General features: G+C 47.1%; 1 protein-coding gene across 1 annotated transcript; it reads right to left on the minus strand.

Moving 5' to 3' along the window:
- Positions 1–13,134: 13,134 nt before the first annotated feature.
- On the minus strand, positions 13,135–19,963 carry GLRX5 (glutaredoxin 5). Its single transcript, XM_053283380.1, has 2 exons — positions 19,427–19,963; positions 13,135–15,990 (listed from the first exon to the last, which is right to left on the minus strand). Exons 1-2 carry the CDS (start codon positions 19,719–19,721, stop codon positions 15,812–15,814), a joined length of 474 nt encoding a protein of 157 aa, XP_053139355.1. The 5' UTR covers positions 19,722–19,963; the 3' UTR covers positions 13,135–15,811.
- Positions 19,964–19,993: the final 30 nt, after the last annotated feature.

Consider the following 19,993-nt stretch of genomic DNA (forward strand, 5'->3'; position numbering starts at 1 on the left):
GAGGCCACTTGGGTCACCACGCAAATTTGGTGGTGATACAAAAACGTGGTAACACAAATGGCCTTCACGCATGTACAGAGGTCACTCTAATGGTCTCTGCATTTGCATGGAGGCCCGAACCAGGCCCCTGCCAGTCCGTGCTGAAGGGGGGGCATACCAGCAAGACCTGGGGAATCCCCACAGGCCTGTCACCGCCAAGGAGCTGCACCGCCACCATAGTACTTAAGGTTACTTCCTCCCAGCCACCCTTTTTCAACCCTGTAGGGTTCTCCAATGCTTGTAATGGGGAATCCTTACTCCCCCGCCCCCACAAGTGTAAGATTATATCAGAGTGGAACCTACATGTGTGAAGAGGTGGATGTGGCGGCTGTGGTGGTGGCTGAGCAGCAGGGGCAGGGCAGCCTACCCCAGGCTGTTCTTTTAGAGAGGATGCTGCTGTCACCACCCCTACCATGAGTGAAGGTACATATGTGGACATATGTACCGAGAGAAAGCAGATTATGCAAGCACACCCAAGAGTCAGCAAGGGATGGGTATGTGCAATGCACAGATCCCATGTGCATGCCGGCACCACACACAGGTACTTGGGGCAGTGCCATTGCAGCAAGAAGTGCCAATCCCCTCCCCATGACGCCGAACCAGTTCTGACCTCATCCAAACCAGTACGGTGCCAAACCACTTCGTGAACCTTGAATCGTGCACATCCCTAGCTTCTACACCATGCTGCTTCCATACATTGTGTTGGTTTGGAGTTCAAGTCCATCATCAGGAAGATGGCAGGGAGATGTAGTATAGAGGGCTCTTAGGTGTGTGTAGGTGAGTGCCTGCTAAGGAGGTCAAATGTTAGGAACCTAAGATTTGGCTTGTTAGATAGGAGCAAGCTCCATCAAGTTTGGCATCCTAGATGCTACAGTTCAGAAGGAAGGCAGAAAAGGGATCGTCCTTCCCTATTCTTTGTACCTAATATTTCTGATCCCAAGGTTTACTACCTCTGCATAAGGAAGTTAGTGACAGAGCTACTCTGGTGGAAGAACAGTCAGAGTTACAAGTATTTTAAAATTATGAACACTTTCCTTTTCTGCACTTTTTAGAACTTTTTTGAACTTTATATTGATTGATGGTTTTTTTAAAAAAACAAAACCCTCACTGAGTAAAATAGTGCCAAATAAACAATATGGCATATAAATATAAGTAACGTTTCTCTTCGTCTACCTTGAACCCTAGGGTTTTCCAGCTGCACTTTAAGACACGGTCAGGTGGAGTAAATAGATAGCTGCCCATTAAGCTCGAGCTTATATTCATTCTTTTAGCTGCCAGAGGGAAAATGACAGGAACTACTGAAAATATAGAGAGGCAAGCAAGGGCTATTTAATCTCATGAGCCAATCTAAATTTAAGTAGTGTGGAACTCTCAGTTACAGTCTGCTAATAAGGGGAGTAAATCAACGCTGGGAAACCAATTATAGTCACATAACTGCAGCTGCTACAACCAGAACTTGCAGTCAAGTATGCCCACAGGATTTGGTTTCTGGATGTCTCTCTGTGCATTGTGCATGACCTAGGACTGTAAACTGGTTTGGAGAAGGCCCAGTATTGAAAGCAAGTAGTAGCACACTGGCAAAGAAATAGGATGCCGAAGGTGAAAAACATCTAGAAGTAGAGATGATGAATTAGGGTTGCCAGCTAGAGACTTTGACAGAGGATATGCAAGTATTTGGGTGACCAAACAATGTTTTCTGCATGAGGAGGAACAGAGACTATTTGGGGGACCAAATAACTTTTTTTTTTTTTGGCATGTGTTGTGGTGTCCGAAGTTCTGGGGAGCAGCTGGAACATTTTGTTCACCCGGAACCCTTTGCTCTCACGAGCAGCTTCTCTTCCTCCGTCTCCTTCCCCTTCCTACTGACCATCCATCCAATGAGGAAGCCAGAGAGGAGGTTCTGCTTCAGTGGCAGGTTGCAGAGTCACATGATGCAGGAGCACACGGCGAGGGGGCGGGGGCTGGCAGGTGCGGCTTGCTTCCTTCATGCGGTAGTGGTAGTCGTGGCTGTGAGAAGTTAGCAGTTAGCTAACTAACTTTACTCAATTAGCAGCTACCCCTGCTAACTGATTAAAAAGGCACATTTTAGAGTGATGAATGTCTTCTGTTTATCAGGGGGAGAGCAACTGGCCCTATCCAACCCCAGCACAGCATCCCTTCAGTGGCTGATGCGGGTGTTACCTTGCGTTTCATTTTAGATGGTGAGCCCTGTGGGGACAGAGGATCATCTTATTTATTTTCTTTGAAAACCACTGTGAAACCTTCTGTTGAAAAGTGGTCGATAAATGTTTGTACTACTACTATGATGAATATTAATATACTGCTCTTCAACAAAATTCTCAAAGCGGTTTTCATAGAAAAATACAGAAATAGGGTGGTTTCCTGTCCCCAAAGGGCTCACAGTCTAAAAAGAAACATAAGGTGGACACCAGCAACAGCCACTGGGAGGGATGCTGTGCTGGGGTTGGATAGGGCCAGTTGCTCTCCCCCTGCTAAATGTAAGACGCACCTTGAATTGGACGTGGAAACGAACTGGCAGCCAGGGCAACTCTTTCAGAATGGGTGTGATGTGCTCCCATCGGGCAGCTCTGGATAAAATCCTAGCTGCTGTGTTTTGTACTAGCTGCAGTTTCCAGATATTCTTCAAGAGCAGCCTTACATAGAGCGTGTTACAGTAATCTAGCCGCGACGTGACTAAGGCATGGGTAACTGTGGCCAGATCTGCCTTCTCAAGAAAGGGACGCAGCTGGCGCACTAGCCAAAGCCATGCAAGGGCACCCCTGGCCACCGCCTCCACCTGAGCTTCCAAAAGCAGTGCCGGGTCCAGTAGTACCCCCAAGCTGCGTACTTGCTCTTCAAGGGGAATGCAACCCCATCCATAACCGGTAAAATCTCCTCATCTCCATTGGCTCTCCTACTGACCAACAGTACCTCCGTCTTGTCCGGATTCAATTTCAGTTTATTAGCCCACATCCAACCCATCACGGCCTCCAGCCCCCGATTCAGGACATCCATTGCCTCCCTAGGATCAGGTGACAAGGAGAGATAGTGTCATCCGCATATTGCTGACAACTCAGTCTAAGGCCCTGGATGACCTCTCCCAGCAGTTTCATGTAGATGTTAAACAGCATGGAGGACAAGACTGAACGCTGCGGGACTCCACAGGCCAATGGCCACGGAGCCGAGCAATAGTCCCCTGGCACCACCTTCTGGACCCTCCACCCAAGAAAGGACCGGAACCACTGCAACGCAGTACCTCCGACTCCCATACTTGAGAGGCAACCCAGAAGGATACCATGGTCGATGGTATCGAACACCACCGAGAGGTCCAGCAGAACCAACAGGGACGCACTCCCCGTGTCTAGTTCCCGGCATATGTCATCCACTGGAGCGACCAAGGCAGTCTCAGTCCCATACCCAGGGCGGAAGCCAGATTGAAAAGTGTCCAGATAATCCGTATCATCCAAGACCCTCTGCAGCTGGGACACCACCACACGCTCTATCACCTTGCCCAAAAAGGGCCGGTTAGAGACTGGTCTATAATTGTCCAGGTTGGAGGAATCAAGGGAGGGCTTTTTTAATAATGGTCTTACCACCGCCTCCTTGAGGCACTATGGCATCCTGCCCTCCCTTAATGAGGCATTAATAATCACCTCCAACCATCTACCTGTACCCTCCCTGGCAGCTTTTATTAGCCATGAAGGGCAAGGGTCAAGAGCACAAGATGTCGCCCGTACACTGCCCAGGATCTTGTCCACATCCTCAGGCCGCACCAACTGAAAAGAATCCAGCACAACGGAACCAGATGGTACCAAAGACACATCTGCTGGAACTGCCAAAACTCTGGAGTCCAAATTGGCACAGATGCGAGCAACTTTATCTGCAAACTGATCACAACAGGTTGTAGATTATTCCTCCCCCAAAGTGCCAGGGGGCTGTGTTGAGTCTTCCCCTTCCGCTGGATTTTTGCATAGGCCTAGTAAACAATTAGTCAGGCAAATACACGTCAGGTTGGTGGGAGCTGGCCCTGGTTCCTGAGCCTTGCACGGGGGTAATGCACTGGGGTAATGCACAGAAATGCTCTGAAACTGCTGGGCCCAGCCAGATGCCACTTTAAAACACATTTGCCCTCCATGTTTTCTTTCTGTTTTGAAATGAATAGCCAGAGGGGTGGGGCATGGTAGATAGGAAGCTGCCTCACTCTGAGTCAGGACCTCAGTCTTGTCTACACTGACTGGCAGCAGCTCTCAGACGTTTCAGGCAGAAGTCTTTCCCAGCCCTACCTGGAGACGCTGCCAGGGAGTGAATCTTCTTCATGCAAAACAGACGCTCTACCACTGAGCTATGGCCCCACTCTTTATCCTTATCCCCTCTCCACTTGATCCCCCTTTCTCTCTGTTGTGCTGTCCTCTCAATATAATTGTCCTGCAGCTGCTATTTAGCTCAGGAGGGAAGTTGCTAGCTTCTTTCCTGGGGCAAATCATTTTGTCGATTTGTTTGTCAGGGCTGCAGTTTAGGGGAGAGAAGGCCAGTGATCCCCTGGGGTGGGGCTTGCTCAGAGTTTCAGAAGCTTGCAATACAGCAGGCTGCCACAAGGGGCACCAAGGGGCAGGACTTCCAAGCAGGCAGGGTGTGTGCATGGGTGTGTGGGATGTGTGTATAAATACACACGAAGGAATGGAAAGTGTGAGAGAAATTGGTGGAGAAAACTTTAGCTACGCTTGGCCCACTGTGGGATTAGGCAGTATATTGCTCCCCTGCCTCAGGTGCCACAGGGGCTTGGGTCATGACTGGGTATGTGTGTGTGTGTCTGCAGCACTCAAAGGGCACAATATGTGTGCTCTGTTCCTGCAAATGTTTCCCTCCTTGCAGAAGAAAGGTCACAAGAATGAATACGGTGGTTGCACCCTCTATACGGAACAGCCTCCCCAGCGAGGTTTGCCTGGCTTCATCACTTTGTCCTTTTAGGTGCCAGGTAAAGATCTTTTTGTTCACTCGGGCTTTTTAAATTTTGATTTTTAAATTTGATTTTTAAAACTCATTTTTTAAAAAGAGTTTTGAATTGTTTTGAATATATCCCTGCTAACTGAGCAAAGAGACACCTTTTAAAGTGGCAATTCTCTTATATTTAGCGGGGGGACAGGGAGCAACTGGCCCTATCCAGCCCCACACAGCATCCCTCCAGTGGCTGTTGCTGGTATCTGCCTTGTGTTTCTTTTTAGATTGTGAGCCTTTGGGGACAGGGGACCATCTTTTTTATGTATTATTTATTTTTCTATGTAAACTGCTGTGTGAACTTTGGTTGAAGAGCGGTATATAAACATTAGTAGTAGTATGTTGTATCCCCACCCCACCTCCAGTGTGCTGAGATTTTATGTGTTTTTATTTGATGCTTTAATGCTGTGTTGTGAGCCAGAGGACATTTGGGTATGGGGTGGCCAACAAATAAAGTAAAATTATTAATTAATTAATCAGTCATTATTAAGAATAAAGCAGGCCTGCTCAACTTTGGCCCTCCTGCAGATGTTGGCCTACAACTCCCATAATCCCTGGCTATTGGCCACTGTGTCTGGAGATTATGGAAGTTGTAGTCCAAAAACAGCTGGAGGGCCAAAGCTGAGCAGGCCTCAACTTTAATAATGTGTGTATGTTTATAGTATCCCCTTATCCAGGACCGGTTTCCTAAGGAACTGCCTTTCACTGTATGAATCTGCTTGAACTGTCAGGTCTGCTTTGGAAGGCCTTCTCAGTGTTCCATTATAATGGCTAGTGTGGAGAATGGGCCGGAGAGAAGCAAGACTTCTCCATGGTGACACTTAGTGTCTGAATCTCTTATTTTAATTGTTGCAGCATTAATTAATTTTATTATTATTATTATTATTATTATTTGCTTGCTGTTATCTGCTTTTATTATAATTGATAGAAAAATATAAATATAGCAAGTAAATACATACATACATACATACCCTGTTTCCCCGAAAGTAAGACCTACCCCGAAAGTAAGACCTAGCAGTAATTTCTGATGTACCGCTAATTGCCCTAGTGCATTTTTGGGGGCTAAAATTAATATAAGACACTGTCTTATTTTCGGGGAAACACGGGTACATACATACATACATACATACATACATGTTCTATCATATGTGCCCTTCAGTAGGAAAGGTCAAGTTTGGTTCCAATGCCACATCACACATGCAGAATTTCTTCTTGGGAATTGTGTGAATGAGCCTCCAGAGTGGTTATCTAGAAGAAGAGGCCCGTGAATCTCCCCCAAAATGTATTCCACCCCACTTCTCTTCATGATCTTTGCAACTACTTTTTGCAGTTGGCGAAACCTTTGGCCTCAACACAGATTTGGCACTGCCTTGACCAGCTATGAGAAATCTTATTAATGCAAGCCACACCATGGGGAACAAACATTAGCTATACTGTAGTCTGCAAATGTATCAGGGATTCTTTTTCAGTTAAGCAGCACCCTCTACTGGTTACTGACAACTTATTCGAAATACAGACCCCAAGCCTGGCTCCAGAAGGTGCAGGTATACCTGAGAAGGGCCTCCAAAGATCTTAATTGATGGGCAGTTTCATGTGGGAGAAAGCTGTCTTTTAGATTACATGTCTAACTCAGCCAGACATGACAGAAAGGACCCATCATCTATCACTGCAAAGAGCAGCAGACCAGAGGCTTGGGCATAATTCTGCTTTTATGCACCTCAGATGATAAGTTACATTTACCTTTATTAATTCACACACTCCAGCAGTTTCTGTTAACCAGTGGCAGGCCATATTTTCTAGTCCCTATCTCTACTAGAACACTGAACTATTTACTTATATATGTTTCCATTTACATCCTGCTCTTCCTCCGACAAGCCCAGAATGGTGAACATGGTTATGTTTATCCTCACAACAACCCTGTGAGGTAGGTTCAGCTGAAAGATAAGTGACTGGCCCAGAGTCACCCAGTGAGTTTCACGGCTGAATGGAGATTTGCAGTCACTCCTAATCCAATGCTCTAACCACTAACCCACACTGGATTTTTTTCACCGTGCTGGTTATTCTGCCTTTGGGGGAGATGCTGGATCTTAAGAAGAGAGCTGGTCATCTAATGCCATGCATATAAATGCACAAAGACACAAAATGCAACTAGGCGGTTTCTGTCTTTTCTTCGGCTCCATAATAGCTTATTTAGAAAGGAAATGTTGAACATAATTCGATCTGAAGCTATTCAAGAACATGTCTAACCAGTACCGTGGGGAGAATACTGGAAAGTATTCTCAAGCCTTTAAAAGATATAAGAACATAAGAACAGCCCTTCTGGATCAGGTCCAGGCCTATCTAGTCCAGCATCCTGTTCCACACAGTGGCCCAGCAGATGCCTCTGGAAAACCCACAGGCAAGAGGCAAGGGCATGCCCTCTCTCCTGCTGTTGCTCCCCTGCAACTGGTATTGAGAGGTATCTTGCCTCTGAGGCTGGAGGTGGCCTACAGCCACCAAACTAATAATAATAATAATAATAATAATAATATTTACATTTATATCCGACTCTTCCTCCAAGGAGCCCAGAGCGGTGTACTACATACTTAAGTTTCTCCTCACAACAACCCTGTGAAAGTAGGTTAGGCTGAGAGAGAAGTGACTGGCCCAGAGTCACCCAGCAAGTATCATGGCTGAATGGGGATTTGAACCTGGGGGTCTCCCTGGTCCTAGTCCAGCACTCTAACCACTACACCACGCTGACTCTCTAACTAATAGCTTTTGATAGACCTGTCTTCCATGAATTCGTCTAAGCTTCTTTTAAAGCCATCCAAGCTGGTGGTCATCACCACATCCCATGGCAAAGATAAGAATTCCATAGATTAATTATGCGCTGTGTGGAATGTTGGACCTAAATTTCCTGGCCTTCAGTTTCATGGGATGACCCCTGGTTCTAGAGTTGTGAGAGGGAGAAAAAATTATTTCTCTCCACTTTCTCTACTCCATGCATAATTTTATACACCTCTAACACGTCTCCCCATAGTCGCCTCTTTTCCAAACCCAAAGGCCCAGATACCGTAGCCTTGCCTCATAAGCAAGGTGCTCCAGGCCCCTGATCATCTTGGTTGCCCTCTTCTGCACTTTTTCTAGTTCTACAATGTCCTCCTTAAGATATGGTGAACAGAACTGTATGCAGTATTCCAAATGTGGCCACCATAGATTTAAATAAGGACATTATAATATTAGCATTTTTATTTTCACTCTCTTTCCTAATGATTTTTATTCCTCCTTTTTATTTTCAGTCTCCTTCCTAATGATCCCTATCATGGAATTTGCTTTTCTCCACAGCTGTCGCGCAATGAGTCAATACTTTCAATGAGCTGCCCACTCAGAGGAGCTCTTACCCCCGGACCTTGGGGACCCAATCCGTGTCCTCCAAAGTGGCTTCCAAAGGCCCCACCGCCATGGTGGTAGTGGTAGTGGGGTGTGTGTGTGAGAGAGCAGCCGCTGAGGCTGAATGTTCGGCTCAGCGGCCCTTGCAAACTGCGAGGCATTCCAGCGTGCCTGCACAGTTAGAATAGAGTGTTGCAAGCCTGTGGCATCGGGGCTTGCGACACTCTATTCCAACTGCATAGGCACACTGGAGCGCCTCGCAGTTCTCAAGGGCCACTTAGCCAAACGGTGAGGCCCAACGGCTGCTCCCACTCCAGCTTAGGGGCTTTTGCTTGCTGAACCAGATACCACCCAGTTCTGTCAGCAATCCTCCAGGCAGCCTAAATTTGGCTTCCAGGATGCCCCCCCCGACTGCATTTCCCAACAAAGTTAGTGCAGACATGCACCGCAACAGCTGTCTCCTCCCCAGCACTGCCTCACAATCTATCTAGAGGCTGCGTGACATCTGCAACCTTCACATCAGGCAGGCAAGTCACCATGCAGTCTACATGAAGGTCACAAACCCATCTCTCTATGCCCCTAATGATCAATTCACCCACTACTAGGAGGCCCACAATCCCTGGAGGAGTATCCTCTGTGCAAGAGGATATCAGCGCATCACCCAAGGAAGGGGTTCCTTCTAAGGGAGCATTGCCATCTTCCTCAGGCTGATGCCCTCTTTCCCTGGGACCTTCTTTTTCCATGACAGCAGAGGAGCTTTCAGCCTGGGAGTGGGATGCCTCTATCATATCCCTGAGGATCGTGAGGTATCCACATACCTCTCTGCCTCCCTGAGCTTCTCCAGGTCAGCCACCTTGGCTTTGAGGGAACAAACCTGTTCCCTGAGAGCCAGGAGCTCTTTGCACCAAGCGCACACCCACAACTTCTACTCCTCAGGCAGAGAGTCATCATAACTGGTTTTATTAGCTACTTAGAATATACAGAAAGCTAAGTCAGCAGTTGTCAGCTAATTAAAGGTTTTAAGCTCAGTCTTCTAAGAAAATTACAAAAGTGGGGTAGTACACACCTTCTCATCATGCTGGGTGGCTCCTTTGTGATAAAGGGAGGCCACTTGTGTTCCTCTCTGCAGACTTCCCCCTCTAAACCCCATACAAACCCTGTTTGATATCTCATTGCACACCTCTTGGTAGCGAAGCTCCTTTGGTCTGAGCCTTATCTTATCAAGTGCTGCTTCTGAATTGAGCCACCTCAGGAATGTGGCCCTTCCCACAAGTTGCGAGATTCACCTGTTGTTGTAAATCTTTATTTCGGTCGTAGACCAGCAATATTCACCTGTTGCTAATCTCCATCCACTCTCTTTCTAGGTACAACTGAATCTCCCGTCAAAAATAGGGATGTGCACGGAACCGCGGTCTGGCGGTCCGGCACTTGTGTGTGGGGCTCTTTAAGGGCGGGGGAGGGTGTACTTACACACACACCCCGCCGCGTTTCCCCCGCCAGCGCGTTCATTTAGTAAAGCTTTTGGGGCGGCAGGATACTTCGCTGCCGCCCCTTCCCCCGGTCGTCGGCAAAAGGCTTCACAAAGCCTTTTGCACGTGCGCACGTCGCGCGCGCATGTCACATCTCCGCGACACACGCGCACACGTGACACGGAGACATGACGTGCGCGTGCGACGTGCACACGCGCAAAAGGCTTTGTGAAGCCTTTTGCCGACGACTGGGGGAAGGGGCGGCAGGGAGGTTTCCTGCCGCCCCAAAAGCTTTACTAAACGAACGCGCCGGCAGGGGAAACGCGGTGGGGGGGGGGAAGTACACCCTCCCTCACCCTTAAAGAGCCCCACACACAAGTGCTGGACCGCTGGACCGCCCTCATGTCCGGACCAGTTCGGAGGCCTTCAAAATGGCCTCCGGAGCGGTCCGGGCTCATCTCTAGTCAAAAACAGGAGCCAGCATGGTGTAGTGGCTAGAGCGCTGGACTAGGACTGGGAAGACCCGAGTTCCAATCCCCATTCAGCCATGATACTAGCTGGGTAATTCTGGGCCAGTCACTTCTCTCTCAGTCTAACCTACTTCACAGGGTAGTTGTGAGGAGAAACTTTAAGTATGTAGTACACTGCTCTGGGCTCCTTGGAGGAAGAGCGGGATACAAAATGTTAAAAACCAACCAACCAAACAAACCCCTAGCGAGTCAGAAATCAAATCCTAGAAAAGACTAGCCCTAACAAACTTACCTTGTCTTTTCCCTCTTGTTTTCTTGTTGCTTTATTTATTTGCTTGCTTGCTTCTTTAGGAAAGAAAACAAAGGTTGGCTGCCTCCCCTGAGCATTGTCTTCTCAAGAGCTGCTTCCAAACTGAGCCACCTCAGGAATGATGGATCAGTGACTTTAGCAACGTAAGAAAGAAGTTCAGTGAGTAATTTTTGCTGGAAGCATGCAAGTTAGAGTTCTCTGGTACAGCTCCCAGTGAAATATTGGAAGGCATGCCATATATTATTGTTGTTGTTGTTACATTTATATCCTGCTCTTCCTCCAAGGAGCCCAGTACTACATACTGAGTTTCTCTTTCACAACAACCCTGTGAAGTAGGTTAGGCTGAGAGAGATATAGCAGGCCTGCTCAACTTAGGCTCACCTCTGCCCGCTGTTTTCGAACTACAACTCCCATAATCCTCAGCCACAGTGGCCAATAACCAGAGATAATGGGAATTGTAGGCCAACATCTGCAGGAGGGCTAAGGTTGAGCAGCCCTGCTGTATCGGAAAAGGGACTTAGGAAACTGACTTATAGTGAGTCAGACCCATTGGTCCATTTAGCTCAGTCTTGTCTACACTGACTGGCAGCAGCTCTCCAAGGTTTCAGGCAGGAGCCTTTTCCAGCCCTACCTGGAGATGCCAGGGATTGAACCTGGAACATTCTGTATGCAAAGCAAATACCCATCCCTAAACATATTAACCACAAAGGAACTCAAATTCTCAATCTACTGATCTGAAGTCAGATGCCTTATCCAGGCAGCAGGATGGGAATAAGGCAGCTGAATGTAGCATTTCAGCCTGCAAGCAGAGGAATTTGTTCTGAATGCTCTCTTTATTTATTATGATTATTCTCACTGGGTGACTGAGTCAGTCTATTATCCCTCAGCCTAAGCTACCTTACAGGGTTGTTGTAGGATAAACATGTACACCATTCTGGGCTCTCTTAAGTGTGGGATATAAATGTAAAAATAAATAAGTAAACCTCTATGCGACTAACACAGCAAGAAGTGAGTTGGGCTAGATTCTCCCTGCTGTGCTAAGTTTTGCTATTATTATTTGCACGGAGGGTTAAGTTGGGAATGCATTCACAGTGAACATAGGAACCACAGGCACCTGCCTTATACCAAGTCAGACCTTTGATCCATCTAACTCACTATTTGTCTACTCCGACTGGCAGCAGCTCTGAGGTTTTAGGCAGGAGTTTTTCCTAGGCATACCTGGAAATCCCAGGTATTGAAACTGGGACTATCTACATACGGCCCCATCCCCAAAAGTGAAATGCCCCACTCAAAGCTTGAAGTGTTACAGTCCACTCTACCCCATCAGGGTTCTCCTCTAGGGATGTGCATGATTAATTTTGCAATTTGAGCTCAGGACTGATTTCCAAGAAAATGTTTTTAGAACAGATTGCAAACAGCGTTACAATTAAGCAAAGGGTGGACTTTCCAAGATTCATAGAATCAACCTCAGGAAAACTTGAGATGGAAGGCCTCTTACCATTTTAAAGGCATAGATTAGGAAATGGCTAGCATGTAAAAACAAAAACAAAAACATTTATTAGTAATGTTTGAATGTTTTGACAAAGCCTGAGCAACATGAATGATAGATGGAACTCCTAGGAGCACTGCCATATATCTTGCATCTTGACTTTTCACACAAAGTGTGCATTGCCCACTATTTCTGGTCACTTTCCTATACCAGTTTTAAAAATATGAGTGGGGAAAGATCACAGGATAGGCAGCCGTGAACCACTACTAGCATGAGTTATTTGTACAACGCTTCAGCTTAAAGGAGGTATATAAAGGGGCGATTCTCACGATCAACAAAAATCGGGCTAGGAGAGCCTAGCCCGATTTTTGTTGATCGTAAGAACCACCGGGCTCGCAGCTGAGCCCGGTGGTTCTTGAGCGGGTAACCCACTCGAGAACCCCTGCTAAAAAGCAGGTTTGCAGAGCGAGCGCTCCAACACACATGCTTTTTAGGATCGTGAGTAGCTGCAGCACAGCTTCGCACCGCGGCTACTCACGTGTAGACCCAGAGCATACTGGGGCTTACTGGGGCTTGCAGGGGCCGCGCGGCCCTCGCTCACCCCACCCCCCGCCAGCTCCGTCACGGAGCTGGCCATCGTGTGGCCGGCCGATCCGGCTGCCCAGGGCTCCCTCCCCGCTCGTGAGCAGGGAGAGCGGGCTTAGCCCGCTCTTCCCGCTCACTGCCCCAAACCGAGTCTCACTGATCACGAGACCCGGTCCAAAGTCTTAGTTCTCTGTATGATGAAGCCCTATACAAAAGCCCATTTAACAAACAGTAAAATTCATGGGCAACATACCTTGCCCAGTGTCCCAACATTCCTCAAGTATGCACCTGAGTTAACATAATAATGTGCAGTCTAGGTAACTATGCATGTAGCTGGAAACAACATTTACCTTTTTTAGTTTGTGCAAATGTTTGGACTGAAGAAATGACTGGATTGAGACAGGGTTATAGTTTCAAAATCAAAACAAGTTATTTATTGTAGGAGGAGATACAAAAAGAAAGAAATGTGGTTAGAGCAATATTACTATCAAAAATATATTACCTGCAATGAGGCATTTTAGCTTAGAGTCCTAATTGTGTAAGGTTCCCAGATGAGCAAGAGAAAGAGGCTTACGAGATGGACATAGCTTGGATTTAGGAAGTAGATAGATGGCTGGGGGGGGGAAGGGGCGGGCAGCAAGAGTGGGGAAAGCATTCACCTTCACCTGATCTGGACGATGGGACTTCTAGGCTTCAGAGTCTTGCTCCTCTACGATGACAGGATTTGAAGCAGGAGCGTTGCAGAGATTAGTGGAGGGAGGGATGCCCATGAGGTGGGTTTCTCCGTGGGTCCAGCTTCCTATGGGTGTGAGGCAAGCTGGATGGATTGGCACACACACTGATTGAGAGGTGCCAGGATGGACCTGCACAGAATGCACTGTGTCTGATAGCTCTTTCCTGGGTGTAACAATGTGGGAATCTCCTTCTGTGTACAAGGCTGATTGTGATGAAAATCAAGAGTATGCAGGTGCGCAAAAGAATATCGGTGCCTGGATGGGCTCTCTAGTAATCCTATCAATAATTTAAATAGATACACCTCTAGGTCTACGACACTGACTCGTCCTCTTTGTGATGGGGAGACCATTGCCTCACTACCTTATTTACTTTTCTTCTTGCTTGGCATAATGCTCGTTAGCATGTTGTTATCTCTTGCAAGAGGATGAGGGAAGTTGAGAGGATGAGGGAAGTTAAGGCAGTTCACTCTGCGTTCAGAGTGGCCTTGGATGCCAGTTAACTAGTTGTAGTTCTCTCTAGAGTCTACTTAGCTAGGCCTCACACACGGGGGTAGAGGGTGCATTTTGATTCCCATTCCAATTTGCTTTGTTTGCAGCCAAATCTAGGGGCAACTAGCCCATTACCAACTAAGTGACCTGTCCCCCATGTGTACCATAAGATGAGAAGCTATTGCTACTGACCAGTTATATTGCACAAAACATAATTTGGCCACACATGTATCAGGAGAAGGCCCTAATTGCTGGTGTGGACAAGTTCCTACATGAAAAGTTCTAAATATCAGATTGAAAGACAGTCTTTATGGTCTTTACCACTTGCTGTTTTCAAAAGGTTTTCCATTGTACTGAGAACTGGGAGCGGGGACTCAAGAAGTCATTATTGAGACACACAGTTTTAAATTCATCACATATGCCCTTTATTTCAAAGGAAAACTGATATAATCACAGATCACAAAGCTAATGCAGTTCCTCGGATAATTTGCTCATATTCAATGGAGCACACTGCTCCCAAATTTTAAAAGGAACCTAATATTATGCTGCTATTACTACAGTTGCACAGTACAAGCTGTTTTCCTGCTGAGAGGGAGAAGTATCAAGGAGTCCAATAAACAGCAATTTTCAAAAGACATGCCAACAAATATTCTGCCACCTCTAAATTTACCAGACTTCCCTGAAATGCTACCTGCTTATTTCAGTATCTGAAGATAATGGGCAATATACAGATTAGTTTCATTTGCAAAGGTCTATCCCATATGCACAAGGTGGGGGACCATTTTTACCAAGCCATCCTTTCCCCTGTGCCCCCTGGAAATCTGTTACTGAGAATGCCCCAGTCCTCAGGGTCATATTTTCTGGGAGCATGGGGGCAGCAGAGCAAAGCGGAAAGTGGCTAAAATCATTCTTCCCCACTTGCACAAGTGGAATATGCTACAGTGAATCGACAGGTAGTATGGATTCTGCTCAATGTTTTTCACTGAACAAATACCCAGCCTTCCTGTATTGACACCCATGTACATATAAACGTTGACAATCATCTAAAGAGATTATTTAGAGACCCAGTAACTGCTTTCAAGATCAGTGTCCCCAGTGGTTTGTGCATTTACATAAAAGTTACAACAGCAAGAAGTGACATGTATTCAACTTTTTAAAAATATATATGAAAGCAGTGACCTTAGACATGGTGAAGTGTAATATATATCAATAGAGGCAGTCTTTTGGGCAGAGGTAGAAGTAGTGATTTTCTAGCTTTGAATCCAAACTTTGTACTGTTCTCCTAAAGCCATTAACAGATTTGATAAACAAAAGTAATAATGACTATTGTGGTCTTTGCAACCAAGAAATCAATATTTTGATGTATTTACTGCACTGTTAGTGTGTGTCTAATGGATTTATAGGTTCCATAAATATCAACTTATTGTTTGCTAAAAAGCATATGTAAATGAAAGCCATTATTTATTTAGACTTTCACCAAGAGGCACAAGAAAACAAATATGATCTGCCTAGACTATACTTTGAACACAATTTGCATGATACAAAGAAGATTTGGGAAAAGGTTTCTACAAACTTTGGGTTGACTCATGCCTCAAACAAAATGAACAAAGTAATGCAAAAATTGAAGTGAACTGCTTATCTACTTTGATTTTAAACATCTGATTCACAACGGTGTGGTTATAAAAAATTTCAAGACAGAATACACATCAGTATCAAACATACTGTATGGTGGAGAACAGAATGTTCAGATAAACCTCACTGTTAGTTCAAAAAGCTCGCTTTTTGAGCTAAATCACATAAGGCTTTTTCTGGCAACAAGTTATCAAAAGCTGTCTGTGTCAAAAGTCATGGCAACTTGCTTATTTTTTGCCTTGGTCCTTCTCTGAATCCAAGAGTGCAGAGCGAATCCCTAATTTCTTAAGCTCTTCCACTAGGTCTCCACTCTGATGCATCTGGAGAAGTATGTCACAGCCTCCCACAAATTCACCATTGAGGAAGACTTGTGGAATAGTAGGCCAGTTGGAATAGTTCTTAATCCCTGATAATAAAAAAGACAGACAAGTTTAATGTGTTGGAAACATTTAGTTTGACAACTTAACAGTGTTCTGAAGAGGGGTGGGCACAGGCAGTTGGGCTGAATTGTAGTAAAGGTAATAATCTACCCTTTCCTCTCATTTTCCTTTCCTGGGGGTGGGGGAGAGCCTGTCTCTTTGGCTACTATGTAAAGAACCATTTATGCAGATAACACTGTATGGAAGAACATTCAAAGATTAATGGGGGAGCAATTCCAAAAGCAATGCTGCAGGCCCAGTTACTTCAGGCTAAAAATGGAAATACCACAGGGAATAGGAAAAAGGAAGAAAACACAGGAGCTGAGAAAAGAGAGTGAAGCATCAAAGGGACATGCATTTAGGAGTCAGACAAGTAGGAATGCATTTGCACAGGGGCTACTTCTTTAAAGATCAGAGCACCATTTTAGACCAACAGTTCCATAGGTTAAAGGGAGAGGGAGCAGTTTGCCCAGTGAGCTTCATGGTCATTTGACTGAGGTTTATTTATTTATTGTTAAATTTATATACCACCTTTCATTAAATCAATCCCAAGGCAGTTTACAGGAAAATTTAAAAACAAGATTGTTAAAACTTCCTAACCACTATATAGTTTTAAAGTTTTTAGAGTTTTTAATTGCATTTTAAATTGTTTTAATTATGTTAATGTTTTAATAGTTTTTATATTGTGAACCCCAGGAACTTTTTGTGTAGAGCAATATATGTCTGAATGTATAATTAAAAATATATATATTTGTAATACTATATCTGTTTTTTTAGCTGGGTGGCAACTCCGCTCTCTTGCCCATGGATTCACAGAAAACTACGTATAAAGTTCTCCAGTGGAGGAATCAAAACATGGAAGCTTAGCACTTCTTAGACCCCAAGCTTAAACATCTCCATGCTTTAGACACTTTGCTGTAATGCCTTAATGCTTTTTTAGTACTCTGATTCTGCTTGGTAACTGTCTTTCCAAAATTCCTTATCTTGTCTTAACAGACCTGGGAGTTCAGGGAGGGGTTACAGGCTGTTGCACATATGCCCGAGAAGTACCCGACGCATGCTGCAGTTCTAAGCCATAACTAAATTTCAAGGGCATAGTTTTGTAAATGTCAGAGTTGAAATGAGCCAAATAGTACTGCTATGCCAGTTATGCCCCACAAAGCGCCTGGCCTTGTGTTACTCCACAAACTCTCACAACTCCTGGTACAGAAATTCTGCCAGAGATTCTTCAATAGTCTTTGGGCCATATTAACCTGAACTACAAAAAGGACCAGCAACAAAATGTTATTGTATATTCTCAGCGTTTAAGAGTGCTCCTGTTCAGAACTCCAACCAGCTGAGAACAAAGGCTTTATGCTGTCAGGCACCACTGGGGCCCGAGAAGCACAGCAAAAGGAGAGGAGAGCTGGTCTTGTGGTAGCAAGCATGCCTTGTCCCCTTAGCTAAGCAGGGTCCACCCGCCCGCCCCCCCCACCCACCCACCCAGTCGCTCACCCGGTCGGTAGATACTAAGCGAGAGGAGCTCCGGCACAGAGCTCCTCTCGCTAGGAAGGCCTCCGGGAGAATGGTGGTTTGCGCGCGCATGCGCGCGCCACAAACCACGCCGTTCTCCGGAGGCCCGGTCTACCCGGCCCTTTCCCGGCGGGTAGACCGGGCCTCCGGAGAATGGCGTGGTTTGCGGCACACGCATGCGCGCGTGCGCAAGCCACCATTCTCCCGGAGGCCTTCCTAGCGAGAGGAGCTCTGTGCCGGAGCTCCTCTCGCTTAGTATCTACCGACCGGGTGAGCGACTGGGTGGGTGGGTGGGGCGGGCGGGCAGCTAGCTGGGAGGGAGGGAGGGCTGGATGTTTTTAAGAGTGATTTCGCGGCGGCGGTGGCGGCGGCGGGGGGGGGCGGCTGGTTTCCAGCGCCCCTATAATGTTAAATACGGGCGCTGGCGGGGGCAAGGAGGCAGGAGGGCTAAGCAAGCCCTCCCCGCCCTTAAAGATATACCCCCCACCCGGACCCGAACCAGCCCAGTCCGAACCGGTCCGGCAGTTCGGCCATTCTTTGGAATGGCCGCCGGACCGGTTCGGGCACACCACTAGTAGAGATGAGATTCAGATGATCACCCCTCACATGAGATTAAAGAATGCACTGTGAATGCATTGGCACCTCCTTTAATGACATGGAAGTGGATGCATTCTCAACATGTCCACACCATCACATATAGGGGGCCGTGTTGGAGTGAGCCAGCCCTACGAAGAGATGTTTAGAGAGGGTGCAGGTGGAAGCAATAATATTACTTGTGGATTCCATCAGTGTGGGCCCCCACCAATTCTTTGTGGAGATTTTTTTGGTAGAGGGATATTTTTGTGGAAGGGAGAAAGAGAAAAAGAAGAGGGACCAGTAACAAAAAGGACAGAACTCTACCATTAAAAAGAGAGAATTTTAGTAGGCAAGGCTGCTTATTCTGCTCAGCTGCAGCTACCCAAAATTCCCTCTATTAAAAAGGCACAAAAGCTCTACTCTCTTCCTTTTATTTGAACACTCTAGAGAGAGAAAGCTAGAAAAGGCAGCAGGGGGAAAGTGGATCTCACATACTGCAGGTTGGAGTTGGAGGTGGCTCTTCAGTCTGAAAAAGTTTCAGATTACTGCTCTATAGCAACAACCTAGTTAGGCAGGTAGAGCCCCTGGGATGCAGTGGTTAAAGGGCTTAAGACTGGAGACCTAGGCTTAAAGCCCCGCTCCGTCACTCATCTGGCTGGGTGACCTTGGACAAGTAGTTGTTTTGCAACCCGATCCTACCTCATAGTTGTTGCGAGGAAGAAAGAAAAATATGGGGAGAAAAGCATACCACCCTGGGCTCCTCGGAGCAGAGCAAAGACAGGGCGGGATGAGCGTGAAATAGCCGGAGTAAAGATCAAAAGAGAACTATAATACGGATGAGATCGGCGGGAGAGACTGCATAGAGGTGTACTGGGGAAGAAGCAGAGCTCAGTGGTGGAGCATCTGCTTTGCACGCAAAGAGCCCCAGGTACAACCACCCGCGAGAGACTCGTGCCTGAAACCTCAAACTGACACTGCCAGTCAGGGTAGACCACACCGAGCTAGACGGAGCAATGGCCTAGCCCCATAAGGCAGCGTCGTGTGGCATTTTTAAGAAAGAAAAGTAGTACAATGTTTGAAAGGAATGGCAGGTTGGGGAACCTGGGAAGCGCGGAGAACAGCAGCGCGGCCCAGGACCCGGTCCAAGGAAGGGAGGGAAGAACCAGACAGAACGACAGGGGAGGCAGGGCTGCAGGCCAGTGTTCCCTGTAAGAGGGATTCCCAGATGTGGTCGACTACAACTCCCAGCATTCCCAGCTGCAAAGGCCTTTGGATGGGGATTATGGGATTTGTAGTCTGGGGAGCCCTCTGCTGCTGGCGGGAGGGGGGGCTGACCTTGCCGGAGATCGGGGTCCTGGAGAACGTCGTAGGCGCGGTAGTCGCTGACCCCGTGCAGGCGCAGGATCTGCACCACCGCGTTGCTGAAGCCGCACTGGGGCTGGGCCGGGTTGCCCTTCATGAACACCACCACCGGGTGGGCGCGCACCAGCCGCTCCACCGCCTCCTTCGAAGAGCCGCCCTCGCCGCCTTCTCCGGCCTGGCTCAGCGGCCGCCGCACAGCGAAACCCAACGGCCGCGAACCTCCCAGCAGCCGCAGGGCTGCTGGCAGACGGCAAAAGGAGCCGCTCATGGCCGCTGCTGCTGCTGCTGCCACCGCCGCCTTACGAAACTTCTTCTCGGGTAACCCTGCCGGCGTAGCTACGTTCTTTCCTACTCGTCAACGAACCTTTCCCCGTGCATGTGAGCATGCTCAGTATGGTCAAATGAAGCTCCTTTTCATTTCTGCCCAAAACCCATCTCACATTTCCATTCCTGCTTAAAATATCGAAGAACCCTTTCCTATTGGCGCAGGCCGCAGGGCCTCAGCAAATGCCACTCGATAATGCCCGCCCCTTAGTAAAT

This window comes from Hemicordylus capensis, chromosome 1 (assembly GCF_027244095.1).
Source record: "Hemicordylus capensis ecotype Gifberg chromosome 1, rHemCap1.1.pri, whole genome shotgun sequence".
NCBI classification, from domain to species: Eukaryota; Metazoa; Chordata; class Lepidosauria; order Squamata; family Cordylidae; genus Hemicordylus; species Hemicordylus capensis.

What these genes read in the sequence shown, in the direction of transcription:
- GLRX5 (XM_053283380.1), bottom strand. Translation starts at nt 19,721, where the DNA reads ATGAGCGGCTCCTTTTGCCGTCTGCCAGCAGCCCTGCGGCTGCTGGGA. An exon ending in GGACCCCGATCTCCGGCAAG is followed by an intron (nt 15,991 to 19,426) that starts GTCAGCCCCCCC and finishes TTTTATTATCAG; the next exon opens with GGATTAAGAACTATTCCAAC.